The sequence below is a fragment of the Lactuca sativa genome, chromosome 7, assembly GCF_002870075.4.
Source record: "Lactuca sativa cultivar Salinas chromosome 7, Lsat_Salinas_v11, whole genome shotgun sequence".
Classification (NCBI taxonomy): domain Eukaryota; kingdom Viridiplantae; phylum Streptophyta; class Magnoliopsida; order Asterales; family Asteraceae; genus Lactuca; species Lactuca sativa.
In genome coordinates, this window is record NC_056629.2 from 24,900,643 (window position 1) to 24,927,473 (window position 26,831).

General features: G+C 33.8%; 1 protein-coding gene across 1 annotated transcript; it reads right to left on the reverse strand.

Annotated features, from left to right (window-relative positions):
* Positions 1–990: 990 nt before the first annotated feature.
* Positions 991–25,195, reverse strand: LOC111907373 (receptor-like serine/threonine-protein kinase SD1-8). Its single transcript, XM_042896684.2, has 9 exons — positions 23,781–25,195; positions 19,809–19,831; positions 10,681–10,707; positions 9,710–9,771; positions 7,328–7,503; positions 2,191–2,388; positions 1,851–2,101; positions 1,583–1,733; positions 991–1,442 (listed from the first exon to the last, which is right to left on the reverse strand). The coding sequence occupies exons 1-9, from the start codon at positions 25,113–25,115 to the stop codon at positions 1,134–1,136; spliced, it is 2,532 nt and encodes an 843-aa protein (XP_042752618.1). The 5' UTR covers positions 25,116–25,195; the 3' UTR covers positions 991–1,133.
* Between the last annotated feature and the right edge of the window lie 1,636 nt (positions 25,196–26,831).

Here is a 26,831-nt window from a genome sequence, read left to right on the forward strand (position 1 = left end):
GTGACAATTAAGTTCTCAATTTTTTAATGACTGAAGCCTTTCATTTATAATGATCTATCTTCCATAGTGTTTGTAAAATCTGGATTATTCATTTGAAGGAGAAGTTCACAACAATACATGAAGCTATGACGGTAGTCAAAATTAACATGCTATTAGTAATAGTATGACACATGATGGAACTTTAGATCGTACAATATGTTGAGGACCACTCTATTGATTAATGTAAAAGGGTAAGTTCAAGCGGGCATGCCTATTTTTCGTGTGTAGTTAGCTATCAAATTATTTATAGAAAACTTCTAATTTGAAAAAAAAATTAATTTGGATTAAAATTAAGGTTTTACAACGAATAAGTTTGAAAATTATTGTATGACACTAGCAAACCATGTTGGTGATTTGTTTCATAATGTTATTTAAATGTAATGAGATTACTTTGTTGACCAAAAGTGATATTCATAAATATTAAACAAGCAAGGAATATGTGGAGTACACATTTGTTTAAGTTTGATCAAGTTTCAAAATACACTATCATTTAGGGGCGAAGCCCCTAAACGAACGGTGGCCGGCGGGCAACTCCCCTAGGAGCGGGGTCCAAGGGGTGGCGGCCCCTGGCGGGGTCCAATGAACAGAGCCTCTGGCTGGGGTCGAAATCCATATTTTGAATATTTGACCTGTTTTTTTACTTTACCTTAATCCTTATAGAAAACCCGGATTTATGACAGTTTTGACTGTCGGAAAAACTGTTTTATGACAGTTTTGACAGTTTTTAGACAAATGAAGTTTTTAACCAATTTTTGTCAATTTTTCCTGGTACTCACGAAATTCATACATCTCATTATTTGTTCTTTTCTCTTCTGAGTCTTATCCAATCAAAGATTAGGGAGTACCACCCAAATACTTTGATTTGATAGTGAAATCACAATTATCAGAATAGCCAAGTGCCTTTATTACCCCGAAATTCTAACAAACCATTGTCTCATAATATAAAATATTCAATCCAAATTCAGACTTGCTATAATGTATAAATATGACATAATCTACCTTTCACTTACGAAAAGAGATTAATAAACCAACATTGATTAAAGAAAAAAGTTGTGATGTAGAATTGATTCTAGATGGTAACCAACATAGTTTCCCTATCTACCATCTAATATCGAGAATGTGATTCCATTTACGGTCATTGAATCATCACCTTTGCTTGACGATTCTGTCTCGTTGTTTATTTTTCTAGTAATTAATCCAGGGTGTTTTGGTTGTGGCATTCGTACAGTTTCACTGCTCAGTAGTATCAACACCTTCGACATGCTAGGTCGATCTTTCGGTTGTCCTTGAACGCATAATAGTCCAACTTGTATGCACCTTAAAACTTCATTCTTTGAAAATTGGGCCCCAACAGATTCGTCTAGTAGTTCTGAAGCATTTCCTTCATTCCATAACGTCCATGCCTAAAAATATTGTTTTCATCACAAATATGATTATTTAATAATACAAGGACCTATATGAAATTAACTACACGTACATGGGTATTCTTTTAGAAAAAAATATGATATTAGAAAGCTTCTAATATTTCACTACTTGTGCTTACTTGTGCAAGAAGGTTAAGTTTGCTACTTGTGTTGGATGATCCTCTGTTCCTTTTACCGCTTACTATCTCAAGAATCAAAACTCCGAAACTGAAAACATCTGATTTCGTTGAGAAATGACCATCCATCGCATACTCGGGTGCCATATAACCACTAGAAGAAATTTAAAAAAAAATAATAAGAAACAATAAAAGTTTCTAAAATATATGTTATATCATTAATTATGTGTCACATATATTTTAATTTATACACAAACACAAATATACTTACTATGTTCCAACCACTATCTTTGTTTCTGCTTCTGTCTGATCGTTCCCAAAAATCCTCGCAATACCAAAATCTGATATCTTTGGGTTCATTTCCTTATCAAGCAAAATATTACTTGCTTTCATATCTCGATGGACGATTGTAAATCTTGAATCTTGATGAAGATAAAGAAGGCCCCGTGCGATCCCGCGTATAATCTCAAGTCGGATTTTCCAATTTAGTTTGATGCTTTTCTCTTTCTCTATGATGATTTTCTAGAAAACAGTTTGATTCCAACAACATAAAGTTAGTCGTCAAAAGAAATATAAAACAATACCCATGAAAACTTACCAAAAAGAAACACATCAAGACTTTTATTTTCCATGAACTCATAAACTAGCAACTTCTCTTCGACCTCAATGCAACAACCTAATACCCGAACAAGGTTTCGATGTTGGAGTTTCGCGATTAATCGAACCTCATTTTTTAGTTCCTCGATCCCTTGCTCGCAAACTCTTGAGAGTCTTTTTACTGCTACAACCTCACCTTCCGTTAATGTACCCTATATCGCCAACAATAATGATGTCACTTTTTCTACCCCCATGCCTATTATCGTGTACCATGGTTTAAATATGATTGTTGAAAACATATATTCAATTTTAGATATTTCAATATCTAAAATTCTTTATACATATCCGAATATATATATATATATATATATATATATATATATATATATATATATATATATATATATATATAGAGAGAGAGAGAGAGAGAGAGAGTAAAATAATTATAATATTTCGTCACCCCACACAACGCAGCGGATAACTTATTTGCAAAGTGGACCACAAATGTATAAAATTAAGTCTCGATGTAAACAATTATATATGAAAGAGACAACAACAATAAGGTTTGAAAATGCATCTTGATTCATGCAATACACAAATAGCTCTTAACTAAAAGATAAAATAATAAAAAATTATATTAATAAAAGCGAAAACTACGAAAACAAATTAAGCAAGGGACCAAAGTATAACTTTAAATACAAAGGACCAAAATAAAAACGTATAACATACCAATAGTTTAATTTTTAAATTCTGAGGGATAAAAAGCATTAGATTAAGATTAGTTCAGGGGCAAAAATTATAAAGGATAATAAACTTTACGGGTGAAAAAAAAAATGAAATTAACAATTCCCTTGGCACAATCATTTGTAATATATATATATATATATATATATATATATATATATATATATATATATATATATATATATATATATATATATATATATATATATATATATATAGGGTTGGTTTCAAGAAGGAACCATTTTAATCCTTAGAACCAAGAAACCAATCTTTTTCTCAAGTTTTGGAGCAATTTTTTCATAAAAAAAACTAAAAATATAGAAATTCATAACTTTTTATCATTCATCCATTGATATCAATTTTGATTAAAAAATAATAAAGTAAAATTGATATGTATAGATTCACACTGTGAATTTGTTCAAATTCACATTGCAAATCTGTGCAGATTCACTATGTGAAATTTGTACTGTGAAATTTGTGCAGAGTCACACTATGAATCTATGCAGATTCACAATGTGAATTTGTGTAGTTTTATAGAGTGAATTTATACAAAATTAATGATTTAAAGTATAAATTCACAATGTGAATCTAAACATATAAAAAAAGTTTTAAAAAAAAATATATCAAATTTGTTATGAATGTTAGAAGATAAAAAGTTTTGAATTTCTATATTTTTAGAACTTTTTTCGATAAATAATAAGATCTAAAACTTGAAAAAATAATGGTTCCTATTTCTATGGTTTAAAATGGTTCCTTGTTAAACTTTTGCATATATATATATATATATATATATATATATATATATATATATATATATATATATATATATATATATATATATAATGGCAGAGGGAGTAGGGGGCAGGCAGGTGTTTGCCCCCTCCAACTTGTCTAATGTTAGCCTACCTTTTTACAAAGACCTCCATCTTTTTTATACCATCGTATATACTCACATATTGAAAATAATGAAGGCAACATCTATACAAGTCTTCAATTTTATTTCTTAATTAAAAAACATATATTTTATAAAAAAAGGGGGGGGGGGGGGGGATACATCTTAAATCTTTTAGAGGGATAGTATGGTAACTGGAATTTCAAACAGTTTTAAAACTTTTTGAAAACCCCCGATCCACAGATAAAAAATAAGTTGAAAATCTTCCAAATAAATGAAAATCATTTTTCAAAGGGTTACAGTCATGTGACATCGCCATCATCATCGCCATCATGAACCTTGATTTTCTAGAACAGTGGAGATCATTTTCCAGCCTTACCATTTGATCATCGTTCAAGATGGAGATCCGACCAATACCATCATCTTACTTGAAGGCTCCGATTACGAGCTCTATAACCGAAACAAGATTGATCGGATCTTAGATCCTAAACCCATGAGCGTTTCCTTCAAGACTCCGCTTGTTGCTGCTCCATTCTCCTCTCCAAGAAATAAATACAGAGGATGAATGCTCTGTAAGATCTAACTATCGATCTACATATATTTTTCTTACAAGTCTTTTTAACTATGTGTGTCTGTGTGCATAGTTGGGAATTGTGGAAAGATTCAATAAAAATGTAGTTCAGATAAAAGTATACGATTCCTAGAAAAAAAAAGGTATATGTAACTGAACTTAATGAACCTAACATATGTATCCCATCTTTTCTTGTTTACTTTTTCTTTCTTTTTCTTTTAATTATATCTATAATTCTTTTATTGTTTTAACCTTTTAGATGTAAGCTATCAGTTTTATGTGTTTATCTATTAATATCTTACTTATTTCAAGGGTTTATAAACGAAAAATTTTTGCTTTCCGTTTGAATGAAAGAGATTAAATTTTATGGTTTTTATTAAGGAAAAAATAATAATAATTTGTGATATGATTATTTAGAGCTTTGTCTTATGGATAAATTTATTTTTCTGAATTTGTCTTTACTATATACACTAGTTTCATATTCTACATCCAACACTAGATATAAGCCCCCTTATTATAGGATCATGGATCATGGCTCCGCCTTTCTCTCTCTCTCTCTCACTCACTCTCTCTCTCTCTCTATACACACATACACACACACACACACACATATATATATATATATATATATATATATATATATATATATATATATATTCAACTACCTTATTATATGTTAGTTTTCAAAATGAACAACATTACACCTTTATTGTAGATTCAGATTTAATTTAAGCATATTGAGATTTTTGTCTAATTAAAAATCTAGTTGAAAATGAAAATGAAAAATTTATATTTTGGATTCTCGTGTAATCCAAGTATCGAAAATTATGAAAAATCACTATTTATAGTTTCGGATTAGGCTGTCCGGTATGGTAGTGAAGAAGATGTGTGGGGCTGATGTGGACACCCCTGGAGATGTGCGAACACCGCCCCAAGGGTGGGTGGGTTGCGTGTGGCCTGAGCCAGAAGACGTGTGAAGACGGAAGCTTTGATTGGGCATTCAATTTTCGAATGTTATATTCAACCATTTGTCAATTAAAAAAAATATTATTTTTTCAAATTCTCTCTATATATACATTCATTTTACACATAATTCCCACTAAAACACACCCATATTTTTTCAAAACAAACACACACATTCAACCAAAAAATGGATAATTTTCCACCTCCGATTTCTTCGTCATCCGATGATAACGATTCTGATGAGGATTTGATTTTGTATACGTTGTTGTCCGCGACACGAGACGTGGTACGTAAGAGGGGCGTAAGTTCAAACGTCGAGAAAAAAGCATAGAAAATGGATCAATCGGGATCGAGAGGCGGCACATGAACTTTTGGTACGTGATTATTTTGTTGTTGATAGTTTATATGATCTATCGAAATTCAAAGAAGTAATTATGAATTTTTCCAATTGCGATGGGATGCAAGAGGTAAACACGGTTTTACTATGATACAAAAATGTACGGCCGCTCTTAGACAATTGGCATACAACATCGTCGCAGAAGCATCAGATGAGTATCTGAAAATGTCTGAAAGAACAGGTTGGGAGTGTACATATCTATTTTGTGAGTTTGTTATAGAGCTTTACCGTGACATAAACTTGCGACATCCGACTAAAAGCGATGTCGAATAGTTAGATGTCGCGCATCAAGTGAAACATGGTTTTCCAGTGATGCTTAGTAGCATTGATTGTACACATTGGGAGTGGGCAAATTGTCCCAATGTGTGGCGTGGTCGGTTTACGCGAGGTGATCATGGGTGCCGACTGTTATATTGGAGGCGGTTGTTTCAAATGACCTATGGTTTTGGCATGCATACTTTGGTATGGCGAGGTCAAACAATGACATGAATGCGCTCCAAGCGTCTCCGATATTTAACGATATTTTACAGGGTAAAGCACCAAACATGTCATACGTTGTAAATGGAAATGAATATAAGTATGGGTATTACCTAGGTGATGGGATATATCCAGAATACGCTACATTTATCAAGTCATACATATTTCCAGCCGACAATAAACGGAAAATGTTCAAGTTAGCACAAGAATCTGCGAGGAAGGATGTAGAACGGGCATTTGGAGTCCTCAAACAAAAGTGACACATAATCAAACATCTGACATGAACATGGGACAGAGAAAAATTGACGATGGTGTTGATTGCCTATGTTATTCTACATAACATGATAATATAAGAAGAGGGTAGAGATATTTGTTCATATACCACAAACGATATACTTAACCCACCTGTAGTAATACAAGTTGGCAGCCCGACATACTTCTCAAGGGTTTTGGAAATACAAAACCGTGAAACACATCACAATCTACGACATGATTTGATCAAATACATATGGGAACAGAATTCCAAGGGCAAAATGACAATGAAGACGAGGAGAATGACGATGGTGACGACAAAGAGGATGAGGACGGTGACAACGAGGCGAATGATGCCATTGTCGACAACGACGACGATTAGAATTTTTCTATGTTCTTTTATATTTTTAAAATTTTCATTTTATTTAGACAATGTAATGTTTAATTTTAGCAATTTAAGTTTTAAATTTCTATGTTTTTAATTAATGAAATGTGGTTTTATTTTTTTTATGTTTTCAAAAAATTAATTTATGTTATAAATTTTGTTTTTAATTTAATATGATATAAAAAAATAATAAAAAAAAAATTTGTGGAGTGTTATCCATTTCCAATGGTTAGTGGGTTGATGGTGAAGCTGACGTGGCGTACAGGTGGCAACGCTTTTTCGGTGGATTGGGTGTAACCACTCCCCACAACCTTATTTAAGAGCGGATTTGAAGAATTTTGGATGCGTTTTTCGAAATCTCTATCTTTAAACACCAATAATTTTATGTTTTCAAATATCACAAACACTTTACCTTGTAAACGCACCCGAAGCCAGTAATTTTATGTTTTCAAATATCACAAACACTTTACCTTGTAAACGCACCCGAAGCCACCCTGCCCAAGTTTATTTGTGTCCGAGAAGTTATTTGTTGCTACCGCCAATGTTGTAAAATCAAACAATGGCAATTCGAGTTCATCAATGGCTGTCTCGCTAAGATAATCTCTCCTACTTGGTAGAATAACTCCATCATTTAATATGATGTCATCTGGACCTAATTTAGATCATAGCAAAATCTATTTAACACATAGAAATCAATATGATAATCAACATCTTGACTTTAAATATTCAAACTTTTTATTAATTTCAATGCTATATATTTTGATAGGTTGATGTAATTATGAGTTGCTATCAATGTTATGCTGATTCTACTTTCATATTTTAAATTATAAATTAAGGTGTGTAACTCTAAATAGTGAAAAAAAAATACCTTGTCTATCTTCCAACGATTGTGTTTTCTTCCTCTTCAAGTAGAAGAGTATCAGTATACATATAAGCATAGCAAAAGCACTAACGCTAATTCCGATAACCATGCCAAATTTGCGAGTTTGTGATGATGATGATGATGATGGTGGTAGTGGTAGTGGTAGTGGTGGTGGTGGTGGTGGTGGTGAAGGTGATGATGATGGTGGTGGTGGAGGTTCATCTGTAATGAACAAACTTTTAATACATTATGGTATCTACAATATTTCTTCATATTATACAAATAATTGAAGTATTATTTGTCCAAAAAAACATATGTAATATAGGTGGTTTAATGAAAACATTCCACTATTATTTAAATTTAAAAATACTACTAAATAACTTGTCGACCAAAAGAAAGTCAAAGTAACGGGTAAAAGTAATATTACATATTTTTATAAAAATATTATAAATATCTTTAGCCTAAATCCTTTAGGTCCCATTTGAACATGTACATACCATAAAGCATAAGATGATTTGACAAAATAGATTCTAGTATATTTGGTATGCAGTGGACTAACTATCACATGTGTTGATAGGACAAAAAATTATAACTTATGCAAGTCATTGTTTTACCTTAGGGTTTGTGGAAATCAAACTCTACATGTGATGTCTAGAGTTGGAGACCACTTTTGACAAATGGATATCCTAATGAAACCAAGACATTCTATTTTAACAATCCGGAGAAGGTGTCTTTTGGAGAAAGAATTTATAGCTAAAGAAGACACTCATAACAAAGTGATACTAGAAGAAATTTAAGAGACACAAAATGTTTTTATCTAGCATCTTGGTAGGTTTTTTAATAATATTTTGGGGTTCCAAAAAAGAGATCCCAACAAACAATTGTTGAGGTGCCATCTGAAAAACTAGAACCTTGCAAGTCGGGTAGAGCTTGTTATGAACATAAGAGATAAAGGGTTATTGTTACTAATAACAAAGGGATAAAACTTGCTCTATATGAGCCAACCAACTACTAAGAATCTCTGGCATATTGTAATTCAAATAAATGACTTGTTGAGATGGAAGTTGAGATCAAATCCATGTACAACAAGCAAGAACATGACTTATTTGATAAACCTCCTAATAATGAGACTATTAGGTATAAATGAGTCTTCAAGAGAAAGATTGGAATAGATGAAAATCTAAATACCCATAAGGAGAGATATTAGAAAATGTTCCTAATGGAAATGGTCATGGGTAGCTAAAGCACGATTAGTTGCTAAAAGCTACAAAGAAACTCATAAAATCGTTAATGATGGAATAGTTTCTCAAATATCAATGTTTAATTCAGTTAGGATCTTGTCCATTTCCAAATAGTTTAATTATGAGGATTATAGATTGATATTAAAACCATCCTCCTAAGAACTTAGTACATAATGTGTATATGATAGAATCGATTGGTTTTATAATTCCAAAATATCATATTAGAGTGTGTAAGCATAATAGATCCCTTTCATGGATTAAGTAATCATCTCGGATCAGAATTTATATTTTTTGAAGTAAGTATTGAGGAACTTGGTTTTTACCAATAATGTAAGTGAGCCTTGTTTATACAAGAAGGCACGTGGGAGTGTCATAATCTTTTTGGTATTACATGTGAAGGACATACTACTCGTTTCGATCAACATACAAGGTTTGTACAGTTTCAAAGTCTTGGATACATAAGTTGTTATAAATAGGTGTCCAGTATCATAACTAATTGTTATAACCTTAGGAATAATAAGACAAAACTGCAAATTTAGTCCTTGTGGTTTACAAAAATCTTTGGATAGGGTCCAAAAAGTTTTAAACTTGCATGGCAGGTCCAAAATCAAAACCTTTCCGCGATTTTAGTCCAAAAAAACTTGAGAAGACGCTTATGCCCTTTTATTTTCTTTTCTGTATTTTATATATTTATTTAATACCTTTTTTAATTAAAAAAAAACATATCCCACCCTATCACTCTATCCGACCCTCCCCTCTCTCTTTCACTCCACCCGACCCTTTCCTTTCTCTTTCACTCTCTCTCTCCCATCTTCTTCTTCTTCTTCTTTACCCTTCACTTGCTTTGAAGATAGCTTGATTAGCGATGAATCTTCCTCCGCCACCGGAATCATCAAAGCTTGGATATGAAGTTGTTGATGTGTCATCGATGGAGCTCAACGATTATGTAACGCCCGTGTTTCTGGGCTTGCCATTTTTAGCAATATAATAGTCTAGGTTAAATTTTGTAACCCAATTTGAAATAATAAAAATGTATTATTTGTGAATTATGTGAATTATGTGTTTATTTTCTTAATTATTATAATTTAATGAATTAAGAACAAAATGAGCATCAAATTTAATTGTAAAATAAACTCGATATCTTTGCATAAAGTTGTAGTGGCCGAAACGAGGTTTCCGAATATATATAGAACGCCCAAATCTGACTTCGTATGAGTTAGTTATGATTTTATGAAGTTTCGACTTGGCAATATGCAGCCCGAATACTCGATTTGAGATCGAGCGGTTTTTTAGCTGAAACAATCTAAACGAGAATCGAAGATCTCGTTGTTAGTAGCGTAACGATGAAAAGTTAGGCGAGAACGGACGTCGGACGAAGAAGTTATGAATTTATAATGAAGTTTTCCTGTCCCGGCCTACTAAAAATAAATAATAAAAATAAAATTCAAAATTAGCCGATGGAGTCTAAATGAAAGTTGTAGAGTATGGTCTCACCTACGCGTGGATATAAAGAACGTCGAAAACGGAGCTCGTATGCGAAAGTTATGCAATTTATAAGTTTGACGAGTCAAATTACGCCGAGCGTAATTTGAGTACGCCCAGCGTACTCAGAGAGATGCAAGTTGCCTGACCAATACTCGAGTGCCACCAAATGACGCATGCAATGACGTCGAAGTACGCCCAACATAACCAAATTACGCCCATCGTACTTGGAAATTACGCCCAGCATAATCCTAGACCCAACAGCCTATAAATAGAAACCGAGATCAGCCATTTTCTCTTGTTCAAACTCTTTCTTCTGTCTAGTTTTTGCCTCGATTTGCATGCCAATCATATCCCGAAGCCCCGGTATCATTCCCGAGCCCCGAAGCAAGTTCCGAAAGCCTCGAGGATCCTGAGAAGTGAGATTTCTGAGTCGAAGCCCTGCCCGCGAGGAGCCCGGTTTTTGTGAAGATCTTCCAGATCTACGGAGAAACACTACTTTTGCAAGCCGTAGTGCTGTCTGATCATCTTCTGATCAAGTGAGTGTGTAGTCATTTTCTTCTAACACATTATTATGAAGTATTTTATACGAAATACATGTTACGTGTATACTTTGTTGATTATATGTGTGAATGTATATTCACTTTCTTTTATCTCATAGATCTGATTTATTCTCTATGAAATACGTGTTATGTGTGTGTGCCTCATCTGTTATGTGGAAAAATGTATTGATTGAGCATGCTATACAGGTTTTAAACTATGTATAAAAATGTATATTTTTATCTACTAATATGTTGGGTAGAACATGGGTAGATAAATTGGTGTGTAATAAGCATATGAGAGGCCTCGATGTTGTTTTCGTTGATCTAGTCATTTAGCAGAGTATGAATAACGACCACGGACTCTTTCTAGACAGTCATGTGGAACACTAGCAGGCTCATAACCTGTAGGTGTTGTGAACGATGTGTTCACCGGTGTACTCTATCCCCCTCATGGTTGCCTTTAGGATATTTATTGCTAAGGAAGCCCCTTTGCAGAAATGTTCGTCCCGATGAAAATCCTAGATTAGGTCCCTTATAATAGATGTTGTTTTAGGGACGTAAAGTGAGGATAATGGGAATGGTTAATCGAGTTATTGTTGATTGTTGAATTAAATATAATTATTTATTGTGGGTTGAAAACCCTATATGCTCACCAGGCTCCCAAGCCTGACCCACTCAATTTATATGTATTATAGGAAGTGGCGCAAGAGCATAAAGATGGATGAATCATCAACTTGTTTTGTTTACTAGTCTGTATATGTATATATTTGTTGAATGACTTGTAATGTTATCGTTTATGCTTTATGATCTGTATCGGAACATGACATCCCGATTTTGATTATGAAATGAAATTATATTTCTTTATGAAATGTTTTGATAAAAGATCTATTTTATCATGTTTTGTTTTTGGGAACAAATTCCGCATCTCTTTTAAAATCAAAAGGATTTACTCTGAAATTATTTAAAAAAAAAAACATAAATGAAACCGGTCTTTTATGGCCGTGATTTTGGGGATGTCACAGATTACCAGGAGATTGGAATATGACATCAAATGCACACTTGAAGAAACTGGAATCACTCCCAAACGAATCACCATCAATAAAATCAAAATAATCCCTCTCCACATATCTCTCAGCCAAAACACAATTCGGAGCTGAATGACTCACACATCTCTCAGCCATTGAAAGTTGAAAGCTTTCCAGCTCTTGAATTTAATAGGGAAGAAATTGGAAACATATGTTGGTCTTATGTTGTTCTTGGAGAAATGAATCGGGATTCCATTTTCAATATTTGGATCGAGAACCCTTTCAGAGAAATTAGATTCATCTAAGACACATTTATTCATTGATTCAATCTCATCGAAGCAAATACAAATCAACCAACAAACCCAACAAACATAAATCAACCAACAAAAAAACCTCATCGGGGGTTGTTGTCTTCGATCCATCGACAACAGTGGGCATGGGAAGCATTTGGGTAATTCTTGTTCAATAGGAGGGGTTGCAGTCGACGTCTCCGACAGGCCCGTCGTGGCTTCCTTTCTCATCGTCGGTAGTGAAGGAGTCAGGGGTGTTTGGGTACCAATCGCCACGGAGGAAGGGGTAGCTTCGGTGCCCCACTTGACTCCTTCCCTTCTCGTTGTAGGCTGTGGATTTGAGCAGTAGCAGTAACGATGAAAGGGGGGTGTTTGGCTGAGACCGGTGAGCAGATTAGGAAGAGGAGGATTATTGTCATGGTGGCGATTGGTGGTCTCCTAGTTCCACCGGTTTCCTCCTACGCTAGAGATGCATAATTGGTGAAGGGAGAGAGAGAGAGAGAGGGAGAAAGAGAGAGAGAGAGAAAGAAAGAGAAAAAAAAGAGAAAGAGAGAAAGTATGGGTGGGTGGGGGATAATATATTTCTTTTCTTTTCATTTTTAAGACAAAATGGTATTAGAATAATTATAAAAAATAAAAAAAAAGAAATTAAAAGGGTATAATCGTCCTTTTAAGTTTTTTTAGACTAAAAACCCAGAAAAACCTTGATTTTGGACCTTCTATGCAAGCTGGAAACTTTTTGGACCCCACCCAAAGATTTTTGCAAACCACAAGGACTAAATTTGCAGTTTTGTCGAATAATAACAAAAGTCCTTTTAGAGTTGTCCTCAAGAGCTAAAATATATAGAAAAAGGTTTAAGAGAGTGAGATAAAAATAGTTTATTAATTTATCATGCCTTGATAATTTAATTAGAAACTTGTTAAAATGAATTTATAATAAATTAGAACTAATTAGAATAAATTAGATTAATCAGGAAAGTATTTAAAGGTATATGGACTAAATATTAATCGTTCAATAGTTGAACAACTTGAATAAATCTGATTATTGAATTAATTCAAATATGCTTTCTCTACAAATTTACTCAACTATAAATGGAACCTTTGAGCCTTCATATTTTTTTCGTTCTCATAGCATTCTTCGAATACGAGTTTTGCTATATCTTATTTCCTCTCACCATGATTTCTATTGTTTAGAACTTTGGGTGTGATTCTTTAAAAGCAATCAACTTTTCGTGTTAGTAATTCTATATATCCCTCTTGTAGCATTATTCTTGTAGTTTTGAATGTAGGTTGCTATAATAGTAAAACCTAGATTTTGAGCTGGCATCATGGGAAGGGAAGGTCTGAGGAGATTTGTAGGGTCATTACTGCAGAAGTAGCGGATGTGATCAGGGAGGCTACTCCAGATGCCATGGTCGAGCTATTCGATGATCACTATGCTGCACTTTCTGAGGTTACAGTTGTTGCAGCTACCGTGGTTGTTTCTGCATTGGCGTTTGAGGAGAGAGATCTTTCAAGTATCGGGACTTCGATAATACGAAGCATCCAGAGTTTGATGGGGTCAAGGACCCAATTGTAGGGATGAGATGTTTTTCTGATATCGAAGATGCATGTCACATAGTGAGGTTTGTAAGACCTGGCTATTTTGTCCTATAGTTGCTCAGGACGTGAACCATAGATGGTCACATTGTGAGGGTCTGTTGACTATTGACATTCGTTGACCATTGGTCGTTGACTTTTTGACCGAGTTTTATTTTGGCAACTTTATGGGTCCAAGGGGTCCATTGGTGCTTATATATCATGGATCTGAAGTTTGAAGGATGTTTGAGTCCATGGTTGAAAAATTACATCATTTTTCTTCATGAATGACCTAATTTGAGCTCAAGTCTTGTATTAGACATACAAGACCTGAAATCATTGATTTTTATGATCCTAGGAGTGTTAGGAAGTCTCCTAAAAAAGATGGACTAGTGGCTTAACGAATTAAGAGGTTTTTGGATCAAAATGGCGTACAGACGAATTTCATGAAGTGAGGAAGATGCATGTCACGTCGTGAGGATTATAATACCCAGCTATTTTGACTTGCAATGGCTCAGATGTGAACTATAGATGGTCATGTCCTGAGGTTCTGTTAACTATTGACTTTCATTGACCGTTGACTTTTTGACCAAGTTTGACTTTGGGTTGAACTTTAGGATTTTTGGCTATTGATTGAGATTTGATCTGGTTCTTGTGTTAGTAGATTTGCGAGAACAAGCAGTGTTGAAAAAGGGATCATATCGATGTGTTCAAAGCTCTTTGATTCAGTTGAGTTTTGCCTCATTGCACCTGTGGGTCGAAGGCACCAATGTCGGCCTATTGGTTTTTGTTATATGATAGTAGAAAGATGCCTTAGATACTGTATGTAGTCATGTAGGATAGACTGAGGACTCTTGATCTAGGATTTCTTGCATGTTCCTCGTTTGGTTGTGGTTCTAGAGTAGGATCACATGTCCAGGTGTCTATCTCACCTTTGAGTATATACGGTTATGCATTCCTTAGATTGTTGGTATATAGTGTGTTGCTATGTTGTAGTCCTCTATTAGATATGTATCCTGGTATATAGGATGTTGTTATGTCTTAGTGATCTGTTAGATATATAACATGATATACAGGATGTTTCTATGCAGTAGTAATCTGTAGATCTGTATGTCTGTTTGTACTTGTTGGTTATTATCTAGTGGAGTGTCTTAAGGACTGTATGTGGTCACGTAGGATACACTACAAATAAAATTACATTTAGTGGCACAAGGCTTTAGTGACACATTTTTGTTTGTTCCACTATATAATTCTTTTACACCCCGTTCCCGAGTTCAACTTAACGAGAGAAAGGAAAGGAAATGGTTGGAAATGAGAAGAAAATAAGTGAAATTGGTGTTCCCGAGTTTCATTAAAGGAGGGAAGTGGAGGGAAATGAAATGATCACTTTCTCTCCTAACTTTCCTTCCGATTTGGGAGGATTTGGAAAGAAAGAACAAAATGATTCATTTTCCTTCCACTTCTCTCCAACTCGGGAACACAAAAAAAAAATTTACTTTCCTTTCCTTTCTCTTTTTTTCTCTCGGGACTTTCTTTTCTTTTATCTTCTTTTCTTTTGTTAAACTCGGGAACGAGGTGTTAGTGGCACATCTATTTATGTGCCACTATATCTGCTTAAAATTCTATTTTTAATGTACCGCTCCTAATTCCCTCCATGGTCCGCTCTTCTTTTGGTGAAATCAAATGGTCCGCTCTTTTTTCGTGAAATCAAATGGAACTAAGGAATAGAGCACTCATCTTTTCATCTCATAAACTCACTGCCGCTTCTCCAAGTCACCTCTCCACGTCTCTTTCTCTCCTCCCCACGACGATCATTGGAGCACCACTAGTTATCCTCCTCACGGACGTCACCAACAACACTGGAACACTGTCTTGATCTTCTATGGATCAAGCATAATCCTCCAATAATCCCCCCATTATCAAGGTTTTTTCTTCTACCACATCAGATATTCAAATATAATGTATGTTATATTCCGGAGGTCAATCGCGTATGTATGTCACAAAGGATCGGATGGTATCGAATATAAAATCATATTTATCGCACATTAGAGTAGATTTAGGGTTTCCGTTATTCCCTCATAATGAACACAAATCCTAATCAGGTATGCATTCTTCAATAATTTCGCTCTCCTTCAACCACTCGACCATCTCCTTTCTATATTCTAATTTGGTAGGAGTTTGATGATTTATATTTGTGATTGTAGATTTATATATTTTTTCTTTTCCGAGGTGATAATGTATACAGTCACAATTTGCTCATTTCAGTTTATAAAATAAAAATGTTTAGCTCATCCTATCTATTAATAGAGTTACATGCGATGTTAATCACTAGGTCTCTCCAGACCTTTGCCTTTCATCAAGAAGGATGTTCCTCACAATCTTTCCTAGTTCACTCTAGCACTCGCATCTCTCATATCATGTAACCCCCACCCTTCTACATTTGATTTGTTGAAATAGGTGATGTATTAGGTTGTGGAAAGATGTTATATGCTCTTTGATTTTAAAAATATTTATCTTTTAGTAATGACTTGTGTAGATATAAAATTTGAGACTTTTATAGTCATATAGGCAGAGGTCTTAATTGTTCATTACGGGAAGTCTTGATTCCAGTCTCACCTTTTGATTGATGAACCTGAAAACAATTGGCCAACTGATTGCTTCAGTCTCAGGCTTGGATATTTGGGAAGTTCTTGAAGAACCCTTAAAGATTTAATCCTTGTTCAAAGTGTTGGATCAACAATACTCAAAACATATTCAACACCATGGGTATTAATGTTTGTTTGAAGTATTAGGTTCTTCAATTTTGCTATTAATCTCTCTCTCTCTCTCTCTCTCTCTCTCTCTCTCTCTCTCTCCCCGCCTAAAAGGTATTCAAGATGTTATGCTCTTTATGTGCTCCTAAAGTTTTCATCAACTACTGGATCAACAATATTCAAAGGATGAATTAATAATTGGATAGAATTTCGATTTCTGTGAAAAGTTCAAGTATTTAATCCTATTTTTATGTTTTGAAACAATTTTGGGTGAAGAAATTTATGAAGGGCTTTAAAATATAAATGAATTTTCTGATGCACCCAACTTGTTTGATGAAATGTCTAAGATAAAAAGTTCAAGTTAAAGCTCATATTTTAATCAAGAAGAAGGTGAAGCTGAATCATATTTTAAGTGATGTTTTTTTAATCAACGTAGCCCATATCTTCTTTGAAACAGACCTTCAAGCCAAAGAGTAATATGAACTCTCTCTCTCTCTCTCTCTCTCTCTCTCTCTCTCTCTCTCTCTCAAATATTTAGAAGGTAAAGAGACAAATGGGCTATACACTCAGTAAAGGTAATTATTGTGACGATGAGATCTGTGGCTTTATGATATAACTATATTTGTTACTTGTTTATATTTATATTTATATATTTACAATAATTTTATTACATGTCTTATTTAATAATGTTGATTCATGAAATTAGTTTTGATTAACTTATAACCGTATTTATTTTTGTTAATCAATATTTTATAATATAAACAAATAAATATACACTTTATTGATTTGTATTAAGTAGTTAGGTTAATTATTAAAGCATAAGTTTTTTTTTTAATTCATAAACCTATCAAAGAACTTTATTAACTGTTTAATTTTAATTTCATTTTGTGTTTTTAGCATATACTTTTGTAAAAATAACTAATTGTTTGATAATATCTATTTGATCATTTTTTTTGTTATATGTTATATATTAGTTAATTTCATTATATAATATACATTAATATCAAGAAAAAAAAATCCATAAACATCTTTATATTGTTTTTGTTTGAAAACTTGGTTTTGGCCCCTCCATTTTTAATGTGTGTGTTCCGCCCCAGTTTGCATGGTATGGTAATCTGCATTTTTCTCCCCTTAGATTGTTAAATAGTTCTAATGATACATAAACGGGAATATGATATGATTGATAAAGGGGCATATTTATGAGTTTACTCACACTTGTATCTTTCTAGGTACATGCTTCCACTTCGACATAAATGAAGTTATGAATTATTGTAGTTAACAATTTTGTTTCCCTTTCCAATTCCATGTTTCAAAGGAAGAGAACAAGAAAGAGAGCAAGAAATGGTAGTCCAATGAGATGGAGATTTACTAAAGCTTTTAGATGTAAAGACGAGAAAACTAAAAAAAGTAAAAACTGACATTCAGCGGGAACTCTTGAAGTTCACAAGCTAATATTTAGTTTGAGGTTAACAAAGTTCCGTGTTTCTTCCGCAATAAATATTTAGTTCGATAATATTATGCTTTGAGTACTAGCATAGCATTTAGACTTATTTAACTCTCTTGAAGAAATTTGTGTTTAAATATTGATAAAATTGTTGTTTGATGAGATTGAATTAAAGTAATGATATTATTTTTTTTTTCATTTATTATCTTAAATTTCTTGTTATTATTATATATTCCATTTAAAATTAAAAAATCAGACCTAATTTATGAATATAGTTTTTTTTTTGTGGTAAAAAAAAGTGTCACCAAGAAAATAATATTTATTTTAATAGTTAAATAGTGGTATAAAAATAGTGCCACTAAAATTACAAATGCTTTAGTGACATAATAAAAGTGTCACTAAAACCTAATAGGATTGCAGCGACACAACTAAAAAGTGTCACTAAATGCCTTTAGTGACAACGGTTTTAGTGGAACTATTTTTTTGTGCCGCTCCCCCTTTAGTGGTACTTTTTCTATGTCATTAATTGTCATTTTATTTGTAGTGATAGTCTGAGAACTCTTGATCTAAGATTTATTGCATGTTCCTGGTTTTGTTGTGACTCTAGAGTAAGATCATATATTCGATTGGCTATCTCACCTCTGGTCACTTATGGTTTGCATTTCATTAAGGATGGTTGGTAGCGGTACAGTGTGTGATATGAGGACTAATAGGGTGTAGTGAGTTGTATGATTGTTATTTTGCGTTCATTATAATACTCTGATTTTTAATAATTAATATTGGGAACATATGATTTTCTAAAAATTAATTTTATAATTGGGAAATTTTACTTTAAAAAAATGAAAAAATTTCAGCCGTAAAAATGAGACGTTACAAATGGTCCTTATGCTTTGCATTTTTTTAGAAAAATGTCCAAACCTTAAATTTTTTGGATATATGGTTCTTTTAGACATGTTGTATATGGTTTTAGTCCCGTCTAAAACTGAAATTTAATTTGCTTTTATATAATTTTTTTCATTTTCTTTTTATTACACAATAAATGTAATAATGACAATTTAGTTATTTCAATTTTGGATTGGGAGGAAGGGGGCACGGGGTGGGTATGTGAGTCATTATCTTTATTTAATAATAGTAATATTTATATAAAAAATGGAAAATAAATATAATAACGATAGTTTAGTAAATCCACATAAATCATGTTTAGATTTTTTTTGAAAGACAAATCTAACATGCTCATAAACTATACCTTAAATCCATTTATGTCCACAACGGGACTTGAACCCTTAACCTCAAGGAGTGAGGGCAATACTAGATACCGTTAGGCTAAAAGCCTTTGGTAATTATGTTCAGATAAACCATCAATCCAAATCTTTTTTGTGGACCATTTTTCTTGAAAAAATAAATGCTTTAGAGATTTGCGTAGTACAAGCTATTAATGCACTAATCATTATAGATTTTGGATTGGGAGGGAGGGGGCGTGGGGTGAGTATGTGGGTCATTATCTTTATTTAATAATATTAATACTTATTGAAAAAATTGAAAAATAAATATAACTAGGGAAGAATCCCCGCTTTGCGGGGTTGGAATCCAAACACAATCAGTGAATGCAAAACTTACAATGAGAAATAAATGTAAAAAAGCATGTAATCAACAATCGAGGTTTAGAGCAGTCCAAACATCTACAAACATGGAAAATTACTGAAAAGTTCTTATAAAATCAAATATTTGGCCAACAAAGATGGAATGGAAATTGATATCTTCATATTTTACTTCAAAAAAATACGTTAAAATATGTCAAAGACCACTGAAATCCATTTCACTCTTCTTTCTGAATCATTTCACACATTTATCAACCTCTTTCAATTGAGGAGCAATAGAAATAGAACCATCATGAAATGTTAGTATATTACAAATAAAAAAGGTATATACAAAAAGTCTACACATGAGACATAAAATACCTCTTTTCCTCCATAAGATACAAATCAAAATATAAATCAAACCATGGTGTCATACATCAACTCCCAACCAAATCTCTAAGGTCACTCTAAAGTACCTATGGAAGCAAAGAAGAAACGTAAAATAGTCTTAAGCAAAAAATAAAATGAAAAGTCCAAAGGTTAATGTACTGATAAATACTAGAACAAATCTACAACCATCACTGAGTTGTCATTTATAGAGCCAAATGGGTTCAAAGCAGTTGAATTCTTATGGGTAAAACTCATTCTTTTGGTATACTTGGAAAGTGGAATGACTAAACATTAGATTCCTTCCAACAAATTCTCATTGTAAAGATAGATAGCAGAATAATTGAGCAAAAAATGACAAATTTACCCTTTATAAAAGTAAAGATCACTTCTACATCAATTGCAAGAGAACCTAGGTAAAAAAAAATGTTATCCGCCAATAGTATAAGTGAAAATACATTGTAGTAAAGGAAATAAACCATAGCATCATATTATAATTAATTGATTTATCAAAATAAAATGAAAAGTATACCTTGACAAATAGCACAACAGCCTCATCGTATGAATTTTTTTGTTATTTTCTTCTAAGTTAGTGGTCTCATTTCTCCCCCTGAAAAAAAAAATGCAAACATAAATAAAGTAAAGTGGTATTTCTTTAACATAAACACCACAGTATATTAAATCACTGACCAATAATCCCAAAAAAATAACTATTAAGATATACCATAAGGAGATTTTGTACTACAATTATCAAACGGCTTAAACTCTCCTTATTCATTATCTGTGTTGCAATCCAACAGATGACATTCACTTTTGCCACACCCGGCTCACAGAAAACAACGAGAATCTGTGATGAAGAAAAACAAAGCTGAGAGTTTCAAACTTTTAGTCTGAAAATGTAAACAGATAACATGTATACTGAATTGCTTGGTGGGTTTCATTTCTACTGAAGAACAACATAACCAATATTTTTTCCTTTCCATATTGGCCAAAATAATCCTTGAAACAAATAAATGTCAAATTAAAAGTAGAAACAACGAATTAGCTTAAAAACTTTCAATCTAAATCCAAATACTAACGAAACTGTTGAAATTCAGAACTGAAAAAAACCATAACCAAAACATGATGCAGTAAGGTCGGTGTGATTTACCGGTTGATCCCTCGTGAATTTGGATATATCTCTACAGCAGCAACAGGGCAACCATATACATCGAGGGTTTCCAAAGACCTTTCCCAAGTCGAAAAATTTGTACAGTATCGGAATCTGGTGGCAAGTTAGGCAAACGAAGATCGTCTTTTGGGGTCTAAAGAAAGGCTTATACACATCAACGAATTTCCAGCTGAAACGATTTTCCAGATCTTAGGGCAAGGGCAAAATTGGCATCAGTAGTCCTATGTATATGGTGGGGCTCAATCGGAGGAGAGATTAACATAATTTGGGGAAGTTGTACATAAATCTTTGAAGTCCTAAACCCATAGAAACAACAGCCCTTGTCGATTGTGATCAGAGTACACCCCCTGCACACAATAAGCAGGAAGCACAACTGAAAATAAACAAATTAACCAAGATTTGTATCACATCAATATTATTTTTGATGATTAATAGAATGTAAAGAATAAGAACACTGACATACATCTGTAACAAATATGCTTCAAGTATAAAAAAGAGAAAATAATTGGTCATTGTAACATGGAAATACATCAGTCTTTCACACAATAATTAACAGGTTGAAAATTTAAAATTTTATAAATAAAATAAATAAAAATGTAATCTTATGACCTACACCATTAATATTTACCTGGAGTTTCTTAATACCATTATTATCCGCCAATATATCACATAAAACCTGCATATAGAAGCACATACATTATTCCGTAACTATAAACATCATAAATATGAAATATTAGATAACTGGTAAAAAACAAAATCCAAAAATTAGTTCAACCAATATCTACCTTTTCATTAAGTTGAAAAAGGGAAAGCAGGGGAAAGCATCGCTATCATGGAAGTCTACCCTTTCAATCATAGTAACATTAGTCTTCTGTGTTGCTGGTGCAAGTCGGTCTTAAACCTTCCATATATTCTAATAGCAAAAGATTTGATTTTGATGGTAGTCAAGAAGGATACGAAGGGGGAATCGATCGTCGTGACACCAGAGGACCTTGAAACAACTTGATTCACAGGATGAAGGACCGGCCTAAGAGCCGTTGTTGTAACGTCGTCCAGGACAGAACAACAACAACAAACCTAACCCTAATTGGCGGAATCAGGGATGGAAAACGGGAAGCCACCGGAGGACGACGACATATATAAAAGGAGGTGCTGCGAAGGTTTCTGGATAAGAGCCGAGGGTTATATAAGAAACAAACTGCTGTGAATTCCAATTCCAATTCCAGTGAAGATGTTTGTGAAAATGGGTTTGAATCGGGGGAGGAATCAGAAAAATTAGTAAATCTTTATAAAACGATAAATTACCTGTTGCTGCTCGATTTTAGAGAAGGGATGCGACCGCCGTTTGATTTTAGACAGTCGACTATCAAGTAGATTTCCAGCAAAACGAAGGTCGTGAAGACCGGCAGAAGGGCATCTGGAGCTTCGACGGTTCCACGGTGGCGACCGATTCTAGAGCTGTATACATGCATAGCGGTGGATGGAGGCTTAAAGGAGGCAGAGACGATCAGTTGGGGGTATTTCAGAGAGGCGGTGTAGAAGGATCTGGAGGCCTTGACCATGATAGATTCAGAGAGAAATGAGTATTAGATTAAGCGGTGGAATAATTAGAAGAAGGTATAAGAGATAGTGAAGTTGAGTCGGTGACAGTAAGCACATTTCTATCGGCAGTAGGCGGTGAGCAGATGACATCGGGCAAAGAGGAAGAGACAGATAAAAAATATAATTATCAAAAAGCAAAATAGAAAAAGAAAAATACAGCCAATGACAATAAAGTACTGTTCATGTGGCACTTGTAAATTAGTATGTATATATAATAACTGCAGTTTAGTAAATCCACATAAATTATGTTCAGATAAACCATCATTCCAAAACTTTTAAGAAACATTTTTCTTGAAAAAATAATGCCTTAGGTTGCGTTTAGTTACAAAAAAACAGTTTTCATTTTCCGTTTTTTGTTTTTTCTTTTCAGTTTTCGTTTTCCGTTTTCATTTTTTGTTGAAAAATTTAGAAAACGCGTTTAGTTAACACTTATTCATTTTTCATTTTCCGTTTTAGAAAAATTAGAAAACGTATTTAGATGTGTATTTTTCTGTCGGTTTTTATTTTTAGAAAACGGTAACGGTGGTAGGATGTGGGTGGGGATGGGGGTGGAGGTAGGTGTGGGTTTGTGGGAGTGGGGATGAGTGTGTGTGTGCGTGTGTTTGTGTGGGTAGGTGGGTATGTATGTATGTATGTGTGTGTGTGTGGGGGTGGGTGAGTGGGGGGGTGTTAAGGTGAGGGTAGGTAGAGGTGGATGGGGTGAGAGTGGGTGTGTATTTATATTTTAGAAAAATTTTGAAATTAGAAAATTATGAAAAACAATGATTATCAGTTTTCCAAAAATTTACAACTTTTTTGTAATTTTAGAAAACAGAAAATTTTCATTTTATGTGAAAAATTTTAAAAAATAAACAAACTAAACGCGTTTTCAAAATTCCCATTTTTCTTGAAATTTTTTTCCCGAAAACGGCCAATTTTTCCCTAACTAAACGCACCCTTAGAGATTTGGGTTGTACAAGCTATTAATGCACTAATCATTATAGATTTTTGGATTGATTTAGAAAACGTACCCAAATCAGAAGCTGCAACTCTAACGTAAAGATCATCTCCACCATTATCCGAATCATCATACCGCCTCATGTCAATGAGATCCCCTTCCCAAATCACACAACCCGACCCGCCTTCAGTGACATCCATATTAGCATAGGCAGCACAAGAACAATTCCTTTTGCAAATCTCACCACACTTTTTCAAATTTATTGTCTGATCTACAAAAGCTTTTGAAGTCTCCGGCAGCTTCATGTTCTTCAATAGCTTAAATCCATCCGAGTCCGACCTGCAATCCAAGCTGGAGTTTCGAACACACCCATCCCTCCCAACGTGGAAATCCCATGCTTCTTTGTTTTTCGGCCGGAATCCGGTCATACAACTGCAGTTCGGTGCAGGGATTGCAGCACAAATGCCAGACGGACCACATTCACCATAGTGATCGCAATCACCGGGGAAAGACCAGTACACAATCCAGGTTTTTGTTGTGTTAGCCCAAACCAATCTTTGATTCACACCAGAAGAATTTACAACCAGTCGCGAATAAATTGCATTATCCACCAATTTAAATGAATAATAAACCTCATCTGAATTATCTTGAACGTCAAACTGCATTCTACTCATCCCTTTCATCTCCGCTACACCACTAAACCTTCTTCCAGTCCATGGCCCACTCCGACGAATTATTGTTTCGTTTTTCATAAGCAAAATCTCCGGGAACTGACGAACAGTGATCATAAGAGAATAATCACCAGTTGCCGGATCTACGTTGTTCATCTTCCATGACCGCAAAATCCGAGTAATTCCAGATTTCCTGTCCCACCCCAGTTTCATCTCCGGTAACAGAGTATCAGTCGGATAATCAAAGCTTTGCCAGATATAATTCTCTGGATTCTCATCGTTTTCCGGACGAAGCACAAAGTTACCGTTGTCCAAAAGCTGCGCCACCGTGTTCCCCGCCCGTGTAGGTTGATTTGTCGACCAGACGATGGTTCCCGTCTGATTTACAAGCACCATGTTGCCGTTGCTGATGATGGTTAGGTTCCCGGAGGATGAAGTAATGGGGGTGTCTCTATTAGCTACCCAAACATATGTTTTCTGCTGAATTTGCTTGTACCAAATGCCTATATACAAATTATTGTTGCCTGGATTAAAGAACCCCAACTCAAAATGTTCATCTTTAGAAACTAGAGTTTGATTGATGGTAAGTGGCTGTGAGAATGTGATGGTGTCGATAGCTAGAGAGTGAAAAGGGTACAAGAGTGACAAGATGAAGATGAAGATGGAGGTGCTGACATGGCTATGGAGGGTTTTCATTCTTTGAAAGTTACAGATTAACACTAACAGAATTTTTGTGTTCAATGATTTGTGTGATTGGAGGTTATATGAAGGTTGTCAACTTCAAAGAATTCGTGAAGATGGTGTTTATATTTTTATAATTCTTGAATCCAATTTGATCAGTTGACTTTCGAATAAAACTTGATTAATAATTTACGGAAATTATATGGTAAGAACCTCAAGAAGTCAAGAGCAATGGCAAGTAAACTAATGTGGATGATTAGGGACAGACATAGAAACAGTCAAATTGGGAAAAAAGAAATACTAAAAATACTAAAATACTAATGTATATACATACTTATTAGTCGAATTACGAACTTTATTTATTTAGGTAAAAAGATATATAAATCCCCTAATCTAATAAATAAAACCAATTTTGACACGTGGTATTGTATTAGCTCCCCTCCATCGATTTATCCGGCCTAAAATACTTAAGTGATTCTCCAAAACTACCATTTGTGCCTCTTATTCATTCGTTACTATCGGGAGGCAGCCGCAAATCGATTTTAAACCCTAATTTAGCCGCTCATCTCTCTCTCTCTCTCTCTCTCTCTCTCCATGTTAATATGATTTGGGAATTTATGATTCCATTGTTGTTTAATTAATTTGCTATCATGTTAACGTTTGGACAAGTTGTTTAATATAATTGTATGACATCTAAATATTAGTATTGAAAGAATTGCTGAGAATTCCATAGACGTTCAATCATCCAACCCTTGTTAAAGGTTGATTTATGAAATCGGAAAGTGAAGTTGGAAGCAATTAGAATTTAGAAAGATTGAAACTTTAGGAGGATGGGTTTCATCGAAGATTCAATCAGTTCGTTGAAGTTCATTAATGTCATACATGCCTTAGAGCAGGCCATCACTCTGGGTACATTATCCTATCTCTTTCTACAACATGTAACCTAGATGCATACCTTCACTCATTCATTTCTTATTTCTGATTTCTGCAGATGATACGAGAATTCTGTTATCCCCATTTTCATGCATCTTGATTATTCTGTACTCATATTTTTTATACCTATGCGGTAAACCTAAATTTGCATTGACAGAGTAGTTTCAGAGCATTACGTATTGTATAAATTTAGGAAGATAAAGCAAAAACCTCTTTGTATAACTCATAATTTTAAGTTCATATATCTGTGAATGAGAATCTGGATCCAATCAAGATTGTTTCTTGAAACAACTCGAATAACTATTGGTTTTTGCTAAATGGTGTAAATAACAATCTAGATTTAAGCTTAATGGTGACATGCCAATTTAAGTTCGCACAATTATTACTTTTCTTTTTGACTTGAGAATGTACAATCTTTATACAAATCTTTATAAGTTTCCACATTAAACAGATGTATGAATTCTTTAATTTCTGCTTCATATATTTTCAGGGAGATTATGTTCTTATAAATGGTTGAAACCTTATTCAAGCAGATGAAACTGTTGTGTTCAACATTGATGTAAGACTTCCAATTTCTTCTGTTACCCTAGTATTTTATAACTCTTATCACTTTTCTGTTTAATCTCTGAACTTTTTCATTTTTCTTTCTTTTTAATAAATTTTATTCAACGTCGTGATATTCCCATTGTTCACCGTGTAATCAATGATGTTGTCGTAGCTCTCAAAAGCCGCTATCGAACTCTGACCCGGTCAATGACGCATCCTTTAGATAAGGGATCATATAATCCTCCCTTCTAT